We start from the raw sequence: 22,424 nt of genomic DNA on the forward strand, positions 1-22,424 counted from the left end.
TTTTTAACCTTCACAGTTGATCTGTGAGTAAGAACTCTCTTCTAAAATAGTTGTACAACACTCTCCACTCACCGTTATCGTGTTATTATTTCTATTAATTTGTTGGTCGAAGCATTTAACCTGACTATAAGACCGGAAAGAATTGCTTTCTAATGATACGGCGTTATCATAATAAATCTTCGTTACATTTAATATATTATATTATGACGTATTTAGAACGGTTTCAATTAAATTAATGTTGGTCTCTATCACTCTCTTTCTGGGTCAATTTTTCTCTACACCTCCCCATTCGTTTTCTGTCTTTTTTCTGTGCCTCTATCTTTCTGTTTTTACCATTTCTCTTTTTCTTCCCGCTTGTTTGTTACTCTATTTTTCTGATTGTGTCCACGCTACATATTTTGTTTGTCTATTTCCGTCTCACTCTCACTCTCTCTTTTGAAATATGAAATTATACAACAAACATAACTAAATTATCAACTAATCAAATCGTACAGTAGACTGCAAATGATCATTATTCCGATTGTAAATCCACCGACCGAGGCACACAACAAGGGTCAACGCTATCAGCATTACTCTTTGAACTATACATTAATCAAACATCTAATACACTGAAATATTTCAAATGTGGACTATATGAATAAATACAGATTCAAATGCCACCAATCTGAATGAACAAACAGAGAAATTAAATTTACATCTGAATAAACTCCAAACTTGGTGTACAGAACAAGGTTTATGTTTAAATGAAAAAAAGTGCAAATACCTAATTTTAAGTCACACTCGTCGAAATGTCAGTATGACCTAAATCTGTAAGTATTATAAATAAAGCATTTCAATTCAATTTACTTCAATTTTCTCTCTCTCTCTCTCTCTCTCTCTCTCTCATCTCTCCTCTCTTCACTCTCTCTCTCTCTCTTTCTTCCCCTTCAAGAGAGACCTATCCTTTTTTATTCTCTGTTTCCTATAAATCAATTTGTTAACATGGTCTACCTAAACGAAGTACCATTCAAATTTTACCTTTTTCGGTCCATTTATAATTTATTGTACAGTTTAGGATGCTATATATAAATGAATATGAAGGTAAATCTCTTTCCTATAAGATTTGTATTCATGAAAGGAAATAAAACATCGTTCATGCATTGATGGTCTATCTCACTCTTTCTTTCTCAGTCTTTCTCTCATTTTTTCTCTCTTTATCCTTCTCTATCTATTAGCATCTTTATCTCTCTCTCTCTCTCTCTCTCATTTTCTTTCTGGTTCACCTTTTTTATCTATTAATATCTTTATCTCTCTCTCTTTCTTTCTCTCTCTCTATTTATCTATCTATATTCTCTATCTATATGTATATCTGTGTATTTACCTACCTACCTGCCTGCCTGCTCCCTGGCTCACTGAGTGCCTGCTTTCCTGCCTTCTATCATCCCTTATTTATTTCTCTTGTAAGAGAGGTCGGTTGTGAACTAAATTTGAGAAATTTTTTAAATAAAATAATATTCATTCATCCATTCTCACTTTGTATCTATTTATCTTCCTCTGCCTTATGTTCTCCCTGTTTATCTCGATCTCTTTGTCGATCTCCATCCCTTTCAATTTTAATCCAACCAGAAACAAAAGCCGGCAAGTATTTCCTCAAAGCTTCACCTTAATTTATACATAACACACAAACTTATAAATACGTTCTTGTTGGTTAAGACGGTTAAATTGCACATTAGAATAGTAGGTTTCCATTAATATAGTCAATTTTTCTAAATGAAGCTTTATATAACATAAAATAATTTGGTTGTTATTGAGCATTTTGGTCTTCTCGCAAGGTTGGACTGTCCCCGAAGCGTTTCTGCATCTATTTTCCTTAATGTAGTGCAGGGTGATGAATTTGCACTTTGTTCGTCATGGACCCATTTTACCTTGTTTCGTTGGGCGTTGTGTTTCATTTCCTCTTAAACAAAACCACAATACCTAAAGCTAAGAAAAATTGACTTTTTATAAAACAGTTAACAAACCAGTACTTTTAATTTATCGGAAGTCAGACTTCAATCTCTTAATTATTATTCTTTTTAATACATTTATTTTTGTAATTATTATTGTTTAAGAAAAATTAGCGTATTTAACTTTGATTTATTTCTTATGTTAATTGATCTTTCTAACGCAATTAAGTATTTTTGATTGTATCTTCCATTCGGACATAACGAAACAAGTTAAAGCATTAAATGTAATGTTCTCATTGGAAGATCTCCTAGGGTGGGCGAACCGGCGGTCGCTATCATCCTCTGTCGGCCGATTAGGGGAAAAAGGTGCCGCCCCTGTAAACAATCGACCCCCGGCGAGGAAATGGATCGGAAAATGTACAACAAATCCTGTTAGACTTTCTACCGGATTCCCACAGCCGATCTGGACTTTTTCCAAGTCAGTTGACACACGTGTAAAAATATGAGCGTTTCCAATGCCTATCTTCACTTGAAAATGGGGGAATTTTTTTCCGTCTGTATTTAAGTATAGTGGTTTTTTATAAATGTCGTGTAATCTATTTGATTCTCCGCGACAAATGAAATGGTCACGGAGAGCTTTAGTGAAGATATACTTCATTTAACTTATTAAATTCATTAGATTTCTTGGTCCGATTGACGAAATAACAACTTTCGATTTTTATGTAAGGTATTGGTTGATTTAAAAAGTCAGTGTCACGAGCGGGATTCGAACCCACCACCTTCGGACGCCAACATCCCATCTCAATACCTTCATTTGTCGCCGAGAATCAAATAGATTACACGACAAAAAATGGCAAAAAGGAGGGAAATTCGAAAGGTTGGGTTGCAATGGGAAGTTGGTGTCCGAGAGGATCGAAATCACGATAACTCAAGTGGTAGAGCAGCGGCGTATTTAGCCGAAGGTCGTGAGTTCGAATCCCGCTCGTGACACTGACTTTTTATCTCAACCAATAACTTACAAAAAGGTTAATTAATTGAAAGATGTAATTTCGTCAACTGGACCAAGAAATCTAATGAATTTGTGATAATTTTTTTAAGTAATTCTTACAAAACAAAAAGGATTCCATTTTTACTCCTGTGCTAACTGATAATATCACCTTGTCACAGCTTATAGAACCTGTATTCAAGCTAATCCATAAAATATTTCATAAGCAATGAAAACAGGTCTCCTTGGGATTTTTTGTTTTACCTGAATGTTGGTTTGGAATTCCTTAATCCTGACATTTCCTGTCCACACTATAGACACCACGACGTCCGAATAATATGTTTAAACTTTCTCGATATTCACAGGCTTAATAATATTAGAAACTAGCATTCCAAGAAATCCCAAATCATTTAATGTGGTTAAAGCCGAGATATCTCCTGAGAGATTGATTGATCACAATGTGATTAGTAATGTTGAGATAGACTTACAATTAATAATTGAGTTTAAGAGGATCGAAGGAGGTCAAATAATACCCTAGACAATAGTTATGCCAAGCTTTCAACGTAAATCACTCCAACATCAGTGCCTAAGGTTACAACATATTTATATTAGATAAAAGTTCAAACAACGTCATTAACCCCATTACATTTCGTAGTCCGATTGACCAAATAACTTTTTCAATTAATTAAAATTCAATTAAATGAAAAATCGCAAAAAGGAGGGAACATTGCAAAGGTGTGTTGAGATGGGAAGTTGGTGTCCGAATAGGTCGAAGTCCCGATAGCTCAATGGGTAGAGCAGCGGCGTATTTAGCCGATGGTCGTGAGTTCGAATCCTGCTCGTGAGACTGACTTTTTTTATCTCAACCAAAAACCTTAATTAATTGAAAAGAATTTATTTGGTCAACAGACCACGAAATATAATGGACTGGCTTTTTTATTTCCACTAATACCTTACATAATGACATTCATGTTAAATTACTACTTAATTTAATATTATTACATTTAACAATAATTAAATTCACTAATTTCGTGGTCCGCTTTACCAATTAATATACTACAATTAATTAAGGTTTTCAGTTATTCAGATATCGTGAGATGTGGTCGGGTGTGATGTAGGTTTCTGAAAAACATTTTCTTTATCGTGCCAACGTTTCGATCTTTATTGAGATCATCTTCAGTGCCTGGGATTTACAAACATTGTTTACATTTAACAAATACAAGTTGGATGTGGAAAAAGTGAATTTATACAATGCAAAATATATTTTATATTCAAACAAAGTATTTCTACTCACTCAAAGTGCCTTCTGTGTAATTGTGCCATCCTTGCTTTGAGCCAACACTTTGAGTGAGTAGAAATACTTTGTTAGAATATAAAATATATTTTGCATTGTATAAATTTACTTTTCCACATCCTAAATGTAATTGTTAAATGTAAACAATGTTTGTAAATCCCAGGCCCTGAAGATGATCTCAATAAACATCGAAACGTTGGCACGATAAAGAAAATGTTTTTCTGAAACCTACTTCACACCCGACCGCATCTCACGATATCTGAATAACTGAAAACCTTAATTAATTGTAATATATTAATTGGTTAAGCGGACCACGAAATTAGTGAATTTAATTATTGTTAAATGTAATAATATTAAATTAAGTAGTAATTTAACATTAATGTCATTATGTAAGGTATTGGTGGAAATAAAAAAGCCAGTCCATTATATTTCGTGGTCTGTTCACCAAATAAATTCTTTTCAATTAATTAATTTTTGGTTGAGATAAAAAAGTCAGTGTCACGAGCGGGATTCGAACCCACGACCATCAGCTAAATACGCCGCTGCTCTACCCCTTGAGCTGTCGTGACCTCGATCCACTCGGACACCAACTTCCCATCTCAACACACCTTTTGAATTTTCCCTCCTTTTTGCCACTTTTATTGGCCATTTTTGACGTCGAGAATCCAATCCGATTACACGACATTTGAAAAATGGAAAAAAGGGGGGGAAATTCAAAAGAGGGGTTGAGGTGGGAAGTTAGTGACCGAGTGGATCGAGGTCACGATAGCTCAAGTGGTAGAGCAGCGGCGTACCTAGCCGAACATCGTTGGTTCGAATCCCGCTCGTGCCATTGATTTTTTTATCTCAACTAAAAACCTTAATTAACAATAATAAAGGTGTACATTTAATGTCCTCTACAAGTACTGTGGGATTTTCTAAATTTTTTTATAATACATAATACTTAATGAGTACAATAATTAATTAAAACAAGAACGTTACCTGAGTGACAGTCAGAAGACTTCACCTAATTAAATATTTATTGCAGTTAGTATTATTATTAGTTTGTATCAAACATCTAATCACCAATACTGTTTTTAGACACCAGGGCCGATTTATTCTGATCACTTTTGGTTTCCTTTAATTTTTTAAATATTAATTTTAATTTAATATGGTGATACAAATATTTCAAATCTAGAATGTTTTTGTTTTTTAACTAAAAACTCCATATACTTTTATGGCAAATATTTTAATCGTTAATGCATTTCGTGCCACGTCCCAGGTTCCTCTTCAAAGCCCACTATATTGCTTAATGGAACTGTCCGGTTAGGATACCTAGGATAAACTTGCTAACCGGTGAGTTCTATTTAGCTAAATAATGAGCACTGAAGAGGGACCAGTATTTTCTCGATTTTTATGAAATTTAAAATTCCCACCACACTAGGACTCAGTGATATATGTATAAATTTCAGTTTTTAGGCTTTAAATGTGTATACAATTTTTCTTTTAGGAGTCTTTTACCAATAAACTTTTCATATCCAATATTATATGATAATAATATAATTGAAACAGATGATCATTTTAAGTGCAATGCTTTGATAAAACTGGATCTCGTCTACAATTATTTGTGCAATCAGCAGAGTGCTCGTCCATTCCCATAAATAAGGGCTGTTTTGTCTGCACAATATAGACAGTATGTTGTTACATACATTACATTCGGTAAGTTTAAAACTGGAATTTTTTATTTAAGTTTTGAAACCAATTTTTATAAGTGAAGTCTTACCATTGGAGGGATGCTTAAAAATACTTTTCAATTTATTACATATGTCCGGAATGTAAGCAAGGTTTTTAAATATAGTTGGTTAGGGAACCAAAAATATCAACTTCTTTATGTTGAATCACTAACTGACCTTCGATAAGACCCTTGTGTCAATTATTTAATCACAGAGGTAGAGAACTGATTAACCCAAAATGAAAAAATTCTTGCTCATATTTACTGTATAGAAGACCGCTTAAGCCCAAAACCCTATTAATAAAACTTTAAGCACATTTTAATTCCATTCAATGAGCATGTGCAGAATTATAATCGAAGGATTTGACTGTATTTGGTGGCTTTCTATGACCATCTGTTACTAAATAACCGTTCACACCATGTTTGATGCAATTCGTTGGTGAAAAACATAAAAAATACATTATTCGGAAATCGTGAGATGCGGTCTGGTGTGAGGTAGGTTTTAGAAAAACATTTTCTCCAGCGTGTCAACGTTTCGAACTTTATTGAGATCATCTTCAGGGCTTAGGATTTACAAACATTGTTTAAATTGTATGTTCCACATGAAAAAAAAATTTATTATTATATTTTTGTATTAAAAAAATATTTTTTTTTTGCATTGTACAAATTCACTTTTTTCCACATCCTACATGTATTTGTTCAATTTAAACAATGTTTGCAAATCCCAGGCCCTGAAGAAGATCTCAATAAAGAACGAAAAGTTGGTACGATAAAGAAAATGTTTTTCTAAAACCTCCGTCACACCAGATCGCATCTCAAGATCTCTGAAAATCATTGACTAAAGGTCACTAAACACCACACATAAAAAATATATTTTTGTTATTGCTATGAAAATTTGTATTTAATGGTGGAAAAGGATGCTACGAATTCCAATTGTTTATCATTAGTGTCGAGAATATATGGAATCCATTTATTTTTTAGTGGTCAATTGACCAAGTTACATCATTAAATTAATTATTTTTTTTATGTAAGGTCTTGGTTGGGATAAAAAGGTACGTGTCACTAAAACACAAATGGATATACATACCCCGTGGCCACTTCATAAGTCGCTGAGAATCGAATCCTGATTACACGACATTTGAAAATGGCAAAAAGAGAACAAATTCGAACGTTTAGTTGTAGGTGGAGTTGATGCCCTAGGGGATCGAAGACACGACAGCTCAAGTGGTAGAGCAGTGGCGTATTTAGCCTAAGGTCGTAGGTTCGAATCCCGCTCGTGACACTGACTATTTTATCTCAACTGTACGTTAAACAAAATAATTGAAAGAAATATATAGAATATTCAATTCAAAAAGTATATTTAAAGTATTTCTTTGACGTACCAAACTGGTAACGTCTTGTGGTCGTTTTAACTTTTTATCTATGTAATCTCATTTAATGCTATCTCCGTTTCCTCTTAAGTACAACCAAAAATTTAGTGATACAAGTCACCTTAAATACGTGTATAAGAAAGGCAAAATACAGTTTAAAAATCAATGAAATTATCTAGAAACGTCATTTTCACGGACACACCTCTAATATATTTTGACATAGTACTATAAAACAAGTTTCATAAACCTCGGAGTTCTCACGTAAGCAAATTCATTTTCTGAGTGTTAGAGAGTGTCATTATTGTATATTTTTTTGTGGTCGGGTGTCTGTTATTGTATATAAAACTTTCCTTTTCCATTTTGTTAATTTTCACGCATTCTTATGTAAAAATTTTAAATTTCATAATAAATATAATTTTTTTTTGTTACGTGTAGCCTCCCTTTGTGAGTGTCACCTGCTGGAATGTTTCTTATTACATGTAACATTTTTGTTTGTCATTTTGTCAATTATCACACTAACAAATTTGGTTTCGACTTAAAATTGTAGTTTTGTAAAATTCATAATAAATTTTTAAAAATCACAGTTTTTTTACGTAAGTAACTTTAGGAAATGGCCATGACTTTAGTTTTATCGTAAAGATTTCAACAACACCTAAATATAAAGCTATATTTTTGAACTTTATGATCAATATTTTTGTCTAAAGTTTCATATTTTTACAGTAATTAAAAAAATAAATTCCTATAAAAATAAAATAATGATTAAGTTTTTAAATTTATCTTTAACAATTAGAGTAATGGAATATTATTTTTACAACAACCTTATTCAACCAATTAAAAAACTGGTTTGTATTATATTCCCTTCCAAGGCAGAACCATCCACATATTTTTTTTACGTGGTTTAAAGTACGCGAAAATATTAGATTTCTCTCTAGTAATGGTTTTAATGATACATAAAATGTTGTTAACAGTGCTCGTTAACCGCACATAAAATGTGGGGCCAGTGCAATTGTATGAACCGCAGATTACAATTTTCTGTATAATCTAAACTGAAATGAATGGAAGATTAGAGCAATTAATTTATTGTTTAAATAAATTTGTAAGTTTAAAGAGATTTGTGTTTATATTCTTACGTGTGAGTGTACAAGTTTTAGTTATTGTTTCCACGTCCTCCTATTAAAAACATTATCTTTTTGAATGTTTTTTTTAACTTAAATTTTTCCAATTTATTCCTTTTATCTCGCGGACACTTTGATCTGAGAGAATCGAAAACATCTCAGAAATCAGAGACCATTTTCTAAATTAACACGCCTTTTATGTCGGTGTAGAGATTATTGAGAGGGCGATGAAAAGGGCGAAATTCCCTCTCCGGCAAATGACAGTGTTATCTGAGATTCTTTTCCTTTTGAGCTTGCGTGCATCCTTTCCTTTTTAATACCAGCATTCAGTCAGGTCAGCGAACAATGCCTAAACCGGGGTATCGCCGAGATCGTCCTAAAAACGAGTAAACAACTTTTTCCACCCGGAATTCTTTTTTTAATCGCCTTTCTAACAAAAAACATGTTTACAAAGGTTATTTATTGACTATTTATTTATTAACAGATGAGCATGCGATGAACGTCACTCCATGACCCTTATGTTATACAAAATTAGAGGTAAGTTGGGGAGGTCGAACACCCCTCCAAACTGAAACCATACTCTACGAGTTAAATTACGTTTGCTTTCCCTACTGGAGAGTGAATACTAATTGCCGTTATATTAATAGCCGTTACAAGACGTATCTAAATGATAACTAAACAAATTTCCTTCGAATGTGTTTACTTTATTTTAATTAAATTTAATAATTAGACCCCATCCGTATGTTCAATTTTCACAGAATTGTTCCTATGTAAATTGATATTTTCCTTATAAGATAACATAAGAGTGCCCTGGTGGATAAGAAATTGTTTTATTTTACACTTTATTTATATCTATAATAATATTGATATCTATAAATAAATTAAAGTAATTAAATTTTCAACCTATTAAAAAAATTGTTAAATTATTTTAAACAACATCCAAATGCAATTTCAACAAAACTTCTATGTATATTATAATGCAAATCATCACAATTAAGATTAAACATTAAACATATACTTACAAAACTTCACTTCATCATATAGCAAAATCATCACAATTGATGTTAAATATTAATAAACTTAGAAAACGTTAAAACCTGGACATTACGGAATTTCGCAACCTTTTAACTTCTAAAATTTATAACCTAACGATGAGCTAGATTATCGACCTGCTGGAAACATGAAGTTTTTTTTTTCTTTTTTCGGATTATCTACGTAAGAGGTCAACACAGAGAAAACTTCCTTTCGGTTTTCGCCGAGCTTTCGACAGTTTTTATACTGTCATCTTCAGGGCCTGTTTTATTATAATATAAAAAAAAACAATTAAAACATGAAAAACAAATTGCACAAAAATTGAAATATCTTACTTAAACATTAATGGGGAAATAAAAAGGCCTAGTGTTTTAGGCACAGAAGTACATTACGTTTTTTTGGGGCTCAGCATCTAAACATTATTTAAATTGAATAAATTAATAATTAAAAATTACAACTAAAAGTACAATAAAAATTAAAAATTAAAAAACGTGGTCGAGAAAACGTTACCTGATAAAAGTCTAAAAAACTAGTAAAATCTTCCTTTCTTTGTTTTCAGGTACATGCGATCTCAGTGCGTTTCTTATATATATATATANCACAAACCCTATTCGACGAGAATGAATTTATTTTTCGGAGATCGTGAGATGTAGTCTGGTGTGACGTAGGTTTTAGAATAACATTTTCTTTAGCGTGCCAACGTTTCGATCTTTATTGAGATCATCATCAGGGTCTGGGCATTACAAACATTGTTTAATTTAACAAATACATGTAGGATGTGGAAAAAAATCAGTCGGCTTCTTTGATGTGGATATACCTAATTATCCCCGTCTATATAATCCCGAATGGATAATCAGGCCGGACCATTACCCACTTTTTCCCATTGTCGGATCCTTTCACCTCAAAGAAGCCCATTCCTCATATAAATATGTCTTTCTATCCCTACTTCCTTTTCCACCCCTTCAAAATCCAACGTATATATACATAAAACGTCTCACTGGCACTCTCAACACGACACACAAGAATGACACATCTATACAGAAAATAAACACTTTGAGTAACTTATTCAGAAAACGTGAGATGCGGTCTGGTTTGATGTAGGTTTCAGAAAAACATTTTCTTTATGGTGCCAACGTTTCGATCTTTATTGAGATCATCTTCAGGGCCTGGGATTTACAAACATTGCTTACATTTAACCAATGTTTTAAACAATGTTTGTAAATCTCAGGCCCTGAGGATGATCTCAACAAAGATTGAAACGTTGGCACGATAAAGAAAATGTTTTTCTGAAACCTACATCACACGAGACCGCATCTCACGATTTCTGAATAATTATCGATTAACGGTAACTAATCACCACACACTTTAAGTAAGTACAAATACTTTGACTGAATTTAAAATTTTCAGCATTGTATGAATTCATAATTTTTTCCACATCCTACATGTATTTGTAAAATTTAAACAATGTTCATAAATCCCAGGCCCTGAAGATGATCTCAATAAACATCGAAACGTTGGCTCGATAATGAAAATGTTTTTCTAAACGTACGCCACACCTGACCGCATCTTACGATCTTCAAATAATTATTAACTAACGGTCATTAAACACCTCACAATTATCCATTCTCTTACAACCTACTTTTTTAGTACTGCTTAATCTCGCCAATAGACGATTGATCACAATTCTTGTTATGTACATTATCAACGTAGAAGAAATTCGACCACTAACCGGGCCTACTCATCAAATTTCTTGTCAAACTAGGAGTCGCCAGTGTGGCATATATAGAAACTGCGGATAAAACGGAGCTCTCAAAGGTCGAAATGCATTATGTAAAACCCGAATATGTTACATCTACATCTACCCATGGGTAAAGCCACTTTAATCACTTTATCCATATTATTCACAGCAAAATTCATGAGAAGGATTCGATTGCCAGGATTCGAACTCAGGACCTCTAACGTGGTAAATACCATTCGGACACACTATTCCCTTGGGTTCCGCAGTCGGTAGTAATGCGGAATGTTTAATTGTATGGGGAAATATTTTTTTGCTCAAAGAATTGTTAATGACCTGCTTGCTCATAAAACATTGCCGCATTACAAAATATGTGATTAAAACCTAATCATTTTAAGATCGTTGGGTGAAGGCATTACTGGAGATATTATAAGGATAATTTATAATCAATAATCTTTGGCATAAAAGAATAAGAGTAGTAGATAAATTGGATATTCACTATATCGTTATTACATGAAAAGCAAAATGTTGAATATTGTTTTTGACTATGATACTCGTTAGAATGTTCCCTTTCGCCTGAACATTGCATTTGATTAATTCAAAAACGTGTACTCTTGCCGCTGTGTTGGTCGTTGAAGAAATATTGACTCGTACTTAAGTTCTTTGTGTGTAACGTTAATTATGCAATATTTTTTGCTCGGTAGTCACAGTACAGTTTTTGACGAAATTCTGTGCAAATATTGCTGTCAAGGAAACGCGCTGCTGTGAATCTGCGGCGGATGAAAAATTCAGGACAATGTGGTAAAGGAGTCTCACCTGGAGGGATGGGAGCGGATGTTAATTTTAAATCATCCCCCGGGAAGATCCCCTAGGCCCGGCGGCGCTGCTCGTAAATCCGCAGGGAGCCGGAGTCTGATTTACAGCTAAGGCCTCTAATTAGCGTAGGAGCCGGTGCAATAAGAATCTACAGCTTCTTTTGGCGCTGCGGTAGGCGTCTTTATTTTATTTTTTTACCTTTTGTTACCGCTCTTTGTCTTTTTGCCTTGTTTCTCGCCGAGACTGCAGTGAGACCGGTTGAATTCTGCAGGTGTAAACCTTCGCAGCCACGCTGACTATAAATGTCCGACAAAATTAATATATAGACCGACTGGGTGACTTTCGCGCTGATCTTTTTGCAAAAAATTATGATTAAACAACACAGATGGTTTTTAAAGGTACTGGAAAAAACGTGTCACTTCCTGGGCACTTTACGCAAATTAATGTTTCCCTTTCTTCATAAAAGCCCACGTAATAAACGAAATGTATATCCTAGAAAAAAATAGCTCTTTGTTTATTAGAAATTTTAGCGAGTAAAAAGGTAGGAATAACTGTTTCTATTTCTAAAAATAGAAAACCTTATTCTGTATAATGCATTTAAATTTACTGGATAAGAAAACAAGGTTTTATGTAATAAATACCTAAATTTTAAGTACAGCTTAAAGTATATCATAAAAACCGCAGTACTGTCCAATTTACTTTCAAACACAGATAGATAAAATAGGCAAACAGAAATACGACGAAAAATGCAAATGGAGATTCTAAAATAATGTAAATTACTCGAAAAATATGATTATTTAACCTGTACAAAACATGGGGCAAGCTGCATGTTTGTACAACAAATGACAATGAGAATATCATATTGGTAAGAATAGTCCCACCTGGACAAGCTCGGAGAATCCGGATAGGAGAAGAATTTTCCAAATTACCAAGTTAAACGAGTGCAGATGAAATGAGGGAGAGATAGAATATGCCATTAAAATATCGAAAAACGGCAAAACTCCTAGCCTCTGACGAAAAATAAGTAGACGTTTTGAAATAGATGAAGGAAGGACTATTTCTATTTCTATTTTTATATAGTTATTCCTCCTGGTAGATTTACAGAAAGCACCTATAGAGATGGAGCCGTCTCACAGAACCGGCTCAAATCCAAAATAATCTATTCTTGAAGAATTGCGCTAGGGAAATCGTGATGTAAAATTAACATGGAATTTGTTCAACCAAATGCAAAAGGTTTCCTTCAAGAACAAGGTTTCTTCTCTCTCCCATAGTTTTTAATATGAACAATGAATATTCTGAAATACTCAAACAGGAAAGAACCATTGAAAGAAAGAAAAATAACCTAAACAAGATCGGCTTTGTTATTATTCAGAGAGTACGATTACGATTTATTATGTAATGCTATTTAAAATATAACTAAGATTCTTCAACTGAAATCCGTAAGACTGACATTAAACATCGACATTATAGACGTAGGAAGTGAGGAAAAACAAAGCGGTACATATATAAAAGAAATAAAGAGGGAGAGGGAGAGAGAATGAGAGAGAGAGACTAAAAAACGTCAGAGACAGAGACATAGACGGAGAGAGAAATAGAGAGAGAAAAAAAGAGAGACACAGAGTGAGAGAGAGAGAAAGATGTAATGGAAGCTAGTTAGAAAAAATCTGCAATCATGGGAACACACTTACCCGATGCAACGCCATGCTCCACTACCCGATGCTACCAAAGTCCAATTTTCCATTAGATTGTATTACCCCCGTGCACATCTGCGCGTCTATGCTACCCTACCCTACTCTACGCTCTGCGATCCCCACTGACCAGATTTTCGTCGGGTAGCATCAAGTACAGTCAACAAAAGAACTGGACACTCATATTTTTATTCAAACTACATATACTATAATTATTAAACGTACTTATTTTAATATAAAACAAATTGATCGAGATCAAAAATTCATTAGTTTTTTTAATTAATTTTAATGGTTTGGTAGAAAAATAATCAAATCACCGGAATACCATTTTTTGATATAATGAATTTAACTAACAATATTACACGGTTTTGCTCATACAATTTAACTAACTATTTATTTCATGGTTTTTCCATAAAATTACACTATTTTCGTAGAGTAGCATCAGAACAGGAAAATCATATTTTTTATAGTTTATTTCAAACTAAGCATATGTAATTTTGTCGTTATATTAATTACAACATGCTTATTTTAATGAAAACCAATTTGAACGAGATCAAAATAATGACGGAATAACTTTATTTAAAACAATTAAGTTTAACAAACAATTTATTACCTGGTTGTGCTCATAAAATTTAATTAACAATTTATTACATGGTTGTGCTCATAAAATTTAACTAACAATTTATTACCTGGTTATGCTAATAAAATTTAACTAACAATTTATTACATGGTTGTGCTCATAAAATTTAACTAACAATTTATTACATGGTTGTGCTCATAAAATTTAACTAACAATTTATTACATGGTTGTGCTCATAAAATTTAACTAACAAATTATTACCTGGTTGTGCTCATAAAATTTTACTAACAATTTATTACATGGTTTAGCTCGAAATCAAGCATTAAGAACAAAAGAGGCGTTGCGATTGTGATACTTATTTGTGACACACGATGTGTGACTGTACGTGGCGTGCGCTTGACGTCGCATAGATGTGTTCACCCTACCAAACGAGACAAGGCGTCGGGTAGCATCGCATAGCGTTGCATCGGGTAAGTGTGTTCCCTGCTTTACGTTTCAAAGTTGATTTATAACCATTATTTCATCCCATCAAGCACAGAAGGAGAACGAAGCGTGCCTTAAAGCGCTTAGAATAAATTAATCTATATGTGTTTTATATATAAAAAATTAAGATAAAAATAAATTTTATAATTTGAAAAAAAAATCCTCCAAATATATAGTCTTGTTATTATATTGTTTTGTTCTTTTAAAACGTCTTTCTTTTTACGTCGCTTTTCATGTGATCGTTGCAAAAACCTTTCCGGAACATAATTGCAACAAAGTTGCCCAATGCCCAGGTGCCATACCATTAATGCACTTTTCGCAGTTCGCGTATTTTAATAGGGCGTGGTCCGGATGTTGAGAAGATTGAGAGTGCTTTTGTCTTCGGCCCATTTATACAATTATAATTGCATTTAGGAAGTTGGCTGAAAGCACTCGAGAGGCTCTTCACAGTTTCTTTTGGACCTTCATTAAAACGTAACTTCCAAATTTTCCACGATCCACTCCATCCAGGTCCAATTTACATCGTGCCCCTTCTCTCGTGTTTTATCGTGCTATTAAATGTAATATTGATTAAAGAAAACGTCTAGTGTATATTAATGGACGGGCTGTTTGAAAGAAAAGCGTTAGAGCAATTATTTTTAGAATTGTAATACGATTGGCAGTCAGTGTGCGTGCGCTCCCTTTGCGTGCACGTGAAACAAAACGTTATTTTTGTTGTTGGCAAACTTTTCCTATAATATGAAGAATTTCTTAACCTAAATTGGAACAATTATCAATTATGTTTTATAAATAAAAAATTATTATAGAACGAACAAAACTACTTTCAACCTAATATCTGTCGTCGGAAAGCCTCCGATCACTCAGGCCTGTGGATTCGTAAAACTATTAATAAAACCGTGTTTATGTAATGATACAATGACCAATCTCTATGTTTTTTTTCTTTTTTATTGCCGGCTAACTACCAGGGTCATCGCCGGCGCCCCATATATAAACCTTCTCGCATTTGTCTTCTTATCTATCGTATATGTATATTCTTTTCTGAGTCTTCTTATGCCTCAAATAATTGCCTTCCGATTCACCTAATTCACCTAATAGGAGATTCGTTATCTTGTTTGTTGTTACCCTCCCACATGTGATAAATTAAAATACATAGATATAATATTTACACATTTTCATAATTCACATTCATACTAATTTGCTAATCTATACTACAACTAAATTGGAGGTCGGAAGATTATCGTGATCTTGCGGCCCCCTGTCTTTCACACTAATAAATACGTTCAAACTCTCCAGCCACGTCCTTTCAAGCATCACCTCTCACGCTAATAAATACATTCATTCTGGACACATCATACTACAAATGTATAACATATCTATACGAATTTGGTGGGCCTGTTGGTACTTGATATTCCGTCATAGCCACACCCATGCATACTTCGACATTCACGCTAATAAATACATTCATTCTGGACAAGCCACTACACTTGGGAAGTACAGTACCAACGAAATGCCAATGACCCGTTCCTCACATCATACTACAAATATATAACATATCTATACGAATTTGGTGGGCCTGTGGGTACTTGATATTCCGTCACAGGCACACCAATGCATACTTCGACATTCACGCAAATAAATACATTCATACAAATAGGAGGGATATACCACGTGTGGTGGGTTATATATAGCCATACGCATTGATTAATTTTAGGTAATCAATGACCTTCCGTTTATAATCACTGTTGTGCTTAAGTACTTTTGTTATGGTATTGTTAAGGCACAATATAAATTCAAGTTTAGCTCGATTCAAATTTTTCAAGATTAAAAAAATCAAATAGTTTCCAAGAGATTCGACCATTCTAAATCAAATGGAGCTAGAATTAAACTCGTCAACTGCCAAAACAAAAAGCACCATAGAATACCCATATGATCTGGTAACAATCACAAAATAAAAATTTGATTACACAGTCAAATCAGAAAAACAACGCCCTAAATATTGTAGAAAGATGGTATAAGAAAATGGGTTTATCCATAAACCCTAAGAAAATATATCTTATACTTTTTTCAACAAAAATTCATCTCAATCAAAAAACACCTACTGTACGTGATCAAGCCTTAACTTTATCGAAAGAAATAAAGTCCAAAGGCATAATACTTGAGGAAAGGCTCAAATGGAGAAATCACCTAGGAAACATTTTGCATAAAGCCATCGGTTCTAAGTATTGGTAAGTAAATACTGAGGAATCAACCATGATGGGGAGGGGATGAGGGGCCAAATATGGGCTCTAGTATAACCGCAATCGTCCTTCCACACTTACTTATCTATACAAAAAAACCGTACAAAAGATGGTTTTTGAGAGTGCCAACAGACTCCTGAGATTCAAAGAAACAAAACCAGATCTAAGGATGAACCACCTCAAAATACTGGAGATAATTGGAATAAATGAGCTGTCTATAACGGTACATGTCAAAATGAGAGAAAATCTCAAATACATCGGGCTCTTTGAACTGAAGGATCAAGCCAATGAAAACGACCATTTATGATTTTTTATTAATTAAAGATTTTGGTTAGAAATAACAAGGTTTATGAAGAGTATTGCCAGGCCATCGTCTCATGTGAATAATGAGATGCCTGATGTAAAGTGATATCAGTTGTAAATAATGAGTAAAGCAAGTGGGAAAAAATGATATCCCTGGAGGGTACCAGCTAAAATAAGATAAATAGAATAAAAACGTGTCTTGGGTTATTTGGAAGAATCTACATCTTTTATTCATCCCAAAAATCCGGGTGGAAATAACCAAATTTTATTAATCTAATGATGAAAATTTTAACAGTAATTGAAAAATATAATGAATTTATAACTAAATAAAAACTCAACAAAACGAATAGCACTAAATTAAGTGTAGTACAGACTTGATTTTACATTATTTACACATGAATGCTGCACAGTATAATAAAAAATCGCAATTAAAACCTAGGATCATTGTGTAAATAATGAATTCTTTAATTTTACCTGGTTTAATCTCGTTCTCTCTCGAGACGTGTTTAATTTTTTTAGTATTGCCGAGATTTTTTCTTCGTAAAAATTAAACCGGCTAGGAAAGTGTAATTTATCCTAAATAAAATAATTAGAGGCACCACTTAGGATTTCATTTCGGGTCACCTAAACGCTCACGTTGCGGCGAGGGGGGCAAGAATAAATTAATGAGACCACAACTCTCTTCAAAACAGGGGACGACTAATAAGCCTGTCATCACGCCCCCCCCCCCCACCAGGGTCGAGAGTTTTTATCATCAGCCTGGTTTCCGCATTTTAATTAAAGCTCAAGGTTTAATTTTGGAAAACTGATTTTCTGCCACTAATAAATACCAGTCAGTCCGGATATATTACCGGAAAGCCTTTAAATCCGAATAAATGAGAAAAAATATATTTCATAAAAAGATAACTTCCGCTTATCGCACTGTATAGATTTTTTTACATTTAGAGCAAAAAGGAAGATGTATCAGTGGGTAGGGCAACAGAATTTTTCAAGTCATGCACTAAAATTATCCAAATACATGTTCTAGAATCACCTGAGGAAGAAAAATGTATCTACTAAAACCTTTTTCAACTATGTGTTATTTTGTTAAGTTCATGCCCAATGAAAATAAGCCAGAAAATGTATACGTTTTGTATATAATATTTTATATTATATATATTTATATAAAGTAGTTTTAAAGTTTTAGTATCATTTTTGTATAATTTGTAATATTTAGTATTTTAATAGCAATGGTTTTTAAGACATATTGATATAAAATGACCAGGGTTTTTGTTCGGTTAACTGGAAGAGACAGTCCACCTAAATTTCCGAGATTTTTATAAACAAAACAATATTAATTTAGTCTCTCTGGCCCGCACACTGTTTAGCCCTTTCTCACTCTCTCTCTCTCTTTTTCTCTCTCTCTATGTCTCTCTCTCTATGTCTCTCTCTCCTTTACGCTTTCTGTCTCTACCCCTGATTTTCTTTAGTTCTCTCTCATGCTCTCCTTATTTTTTACTCTGTCTGACTGTTGTCTTAATAGTTTAAATTTATAAATATATTCGTATGTATTTAAACCTCTTTCTTTCTTTCTCTGTTTATGTAACTATCTATATATGTATCTATCAACTTCTCTCTCTCTCTCTCTCTCTCTCTCTCTCTCTCTCTCTCTCTCTCTCTCTCTCTCTCTCTCTCTCTCTCTCTAACTTTCTATGTATGTATGTAACTTTCTATCTATCTAGGTATCTAATCCATCTCTCTCGCTCTTTCTTTGTCTTTCTCACTGTTCCACCCCCCATGACTATTTTTTTATGTATCTCCCTTGTTTTATCGATCTATTCATTTTTTTACATGCCTGAGTGCTGTTTGCTACTAATTTATCACTCTCTCACTCTTTAGCTCTTTCTTGCTGTCTCTCTCTCATTGTTTTTATAATACATATATTTATTTTAATCATATTATGGTATCAAATTGATACAATCCTGTTAAAATATAATAACAAAATTTAACGAAATATATTTCATTCCCATAGATTCGATTTTCAAGGCAAATATGTCTAAGTTAAGTTGGTAAAATTGAAATTAACCCAGAAAACACTAATAACTAAAAACAATGTTCTTGTTTTTTCAACGTTTTTATATTGTTTTCCGCTTTTACTTGTCTTTTAACCTTCTTTTAATATTTTGGTATTAACAAGTAATGTGGAACATACAATAAAACATTATTGTAAAGAAAATTAGAGTTTTTTTTACAACAATTTTTACTCTGTTGTTAAGATAAAGAAACAACATTGGTCCATTGTCAGAATGCGAACAGTAGCAGACAACTGAACTTAGGTTTTTTTAAACTTCACGTACGAATACACACCTAAAACTATTATGGATAAATTGCGAGATTTTGTTTCGTGAAGTCTAACGTGTAGCCAATAGTTTAGTCGTATTCAATCATTTTGCCAAACTGGGATAGATAAGTATACAAAAATTTCCGACTGTTCTGGAAAAGTTCGTAAATAATGATATTTCCCCTTAGGTGAATTCTTGAATTATTTTTGGGTAAAATATTATTAGTTCTTCTTAATTTTTGCTTCTTTAATACTGACATCCGTAGGTTTTTTCAATAAAAATTTATTCTAAAATACATTTTTGTGAAATCTGTTTCGAATTTCGATTCCTTTGGAAATAAAGTTTTTCATAAAGAATTTGCTTCAAGTTTATTGAATTATATCGGGCAAGGTGTACACGACGCTTGTGGTCATAGCCGGTCCTAATTGGATTGGCAATCTTTACGGGCCCGTAATGAAAATCAAAGGTACCCCTCCCTTTTAGCAAATGTTACCGCCCGCAATGTTACCACCCTCTGGATAAATATGTAACTATAACATATTATTTCCACAGGGAAATTATTGAACCAAGGTTCGTTTTTGATTTGCCATTAGATGATGGAATGCAATGTTTCATTATAAACCATAATTGAAAGAAAATGCATAAAATTATTTCATTTTATTTATTGATACTCCAGGATAACGGGCAGCTTTCAATAAATTTTCACTTTTCTCTGCCATTTTATTAAGCCTTTTCAAATTTTTGTCTTGAATTGAGTGTGGCAGATCATTTTGATAGATAATATTTTTTTAAATTTTACAGTAGGTAAATTTACAGTAAAAATAAGATAAACAATGACCAATCCTCTTCAATGAATACGGCGCGAAGTGTATACAGTTCGTAACGACTGTCATGTGTTGCGGGTTTAGCCTACCCATCCCCGTCTATTTTTCTTAGTTTTTATCAACTTAATCATCATTTACCATATATTATTTAAATTGAATTTTAGATTATTGTATTAATATGTCCATACGATTAGTCATAAAGAAAGCGATACTAGACGGACGAGAATGATAACTGAACGAAATAAAGAAAGGTTTTGTTGGAATCGGCATCACTGGCCTTGCAAAATTATTAACGGGGCTGTATTTATTAATGCCGTTTAATTTATTTTACGACTTTTTAAATATTTAGTTGGTTGCAACTTTTTTCAAGTAATTAATTTTTTTATGTAAGGTTTTTGGTTGAACCTTACATAAAAAGATTAATTAATATTTAATAAGGTTAAAATACCTTCCTTATGAATTAGGTCTAAATCTTTTTTGTGGGAAAATGTATTCCGAATCGTTTGAGGGATTCTTGAAATATCTTAAATGTGAGTGTTTTATGCCAATCAATAAACAAAAAAATTGTCTTGATCAGCAAAGGAGCAATTTTATGCTCACTAATGTTCGGTGTACCATTTAAAAAAATTTATTCTTAATTTTATGCACATTTCACAGTATTACAAATGATCCAAATCTGTATCTCCCTTCTTAGAGCTATATCACCCTTTGTATTCAATGTCATTATATGCAAGAAAAATAAGGATAAAGTCAATAAAAATTTTTATATTATTTTTACATGTCTCTAGACGTGATTTATTTACGAGGAATGAGTTTTTGCACTTACACATAGTTTATATAGATATAAACACTGGGAAATATCATGCAGATTAGTGGAATCGTCTCAATGTGGTCACAAATTATGTGGTTAAAAAAATTGTCAATGGGAGGGGAAGCAGAAAAGTATTATCAATTTTGTTTTTACCTAAAAAGGAATGTACTGTTTGTTACATACATTTCTCGTCTGTCTACCCTCACCGATTTTTGTTAGTTCACACGTGTTTTGCTGCTCTGACCACTTGAGCTATAGTGACAATTTTAGTTACTGTTTTACTTCTTATATTCGCATTTCGTGTTTGTCATTTTTTTCTTACCCCTAACATACTCCTCTCCTTCCATCCATTTAATCATAATAATTTTTTTACGAGGGTTCGCAACAGCAGAAATTATATCAACCCTCGGGGTGTCGGTGTTTTTGAAAAAAATAAAACATTTGTAAGTTTGTCGGGTTCGAATGCTCGCGTTTCCAGTTGTCAGATTTTTCTCATTTTTTCAATCCTTACGGCTTTAATCAAAACCAGATTATTTCTGACTTTCCCAGTTCTTTCTATTAAAAGTCAATCCTAACATGCTGAATAATTTCGGTAATAAAATAATATTCATATGTAAAGCGGTGCATAATATAGAATAATATCTGTATTTCATCTAGTAAACGGGTAAGAAATTCCAATTATAATACAACTGACTGTCCACGTAGTACTTCATTGTGCTAAAGGATTTAATAATTTTGTTGAAAACATGTAATAACAAAAATGTTCAAGAAATTTCTCTTTCTTCAAAACGAGTATTGACGCCTAACTTACATTAGTTTCTATTTATGGATTTTATGGTCTGCAACAAGTCTGTATTATTTATTTGGGAATGTTTTACAAACCTTTTCAAAAATTTTCAGTATGTACCCAACTCTTGAAGAGAAACTATACGATGTCATTATTTTTGTCTATATAATATCTGGTCAGATTTTCAATTATTTTTAATGAAATCTATTCTTTGTTTTAGGTGAGTTGGAAAAACAGACATCTTTGCAATTTAAAACTACAGTAGAGTGAGTATGTCATGATAATCGATCTAATAATAAGTTACAACAAAAAAAAAACCAGCATTTTTTTTCTTATAATTAGAGGTCGATTTATCGCAGCAACTACGGCCATCCGTCTGAGCCGTCAATTTATTGTAAATAAATTAA

The 22,424-nt window shown here is 32.9% G+C and overlaps 1 protein-coding gene across 1 annotated transcript in view; it reads left to right on the forward strand.

The window, feature by feature from the left end:
* LOC112128013 overlaps positions 1 to 22,424 on the forward strand; it is an 82,704-nt gene that overhangs the window by 60,131 nt on the left and 149 nt on the right. Inside the window, exon 3 of the mRNA XM_024229744.1 lies at positions 22,238 to 22,283. Coding sequence (XP_024085512.1) covers positions 22,238 to 22,283 — 46 coding nt within the window. The remainder of the gene's footprint in view (positions 1 to 22,237; positions 22,284 to 22,424) is intronic.

The sequence above is a fragment of the Cimex lectularius genome, unplaced genomic scaffold (assembly GCF_000648675.2).
Source record: "Cimex lectularius strain Harlan isolate CLEC.00 unplaced genomic scaffold, Clec_2.1 scaffold448, whole genome shotgun sequence".
Classification (NCBI taxonomy): Eukaryota; Metazoa; Arthropoda; class Insecta; order Hemiptera; family Cimicidae; genus Cimex; species Cimex lectularius.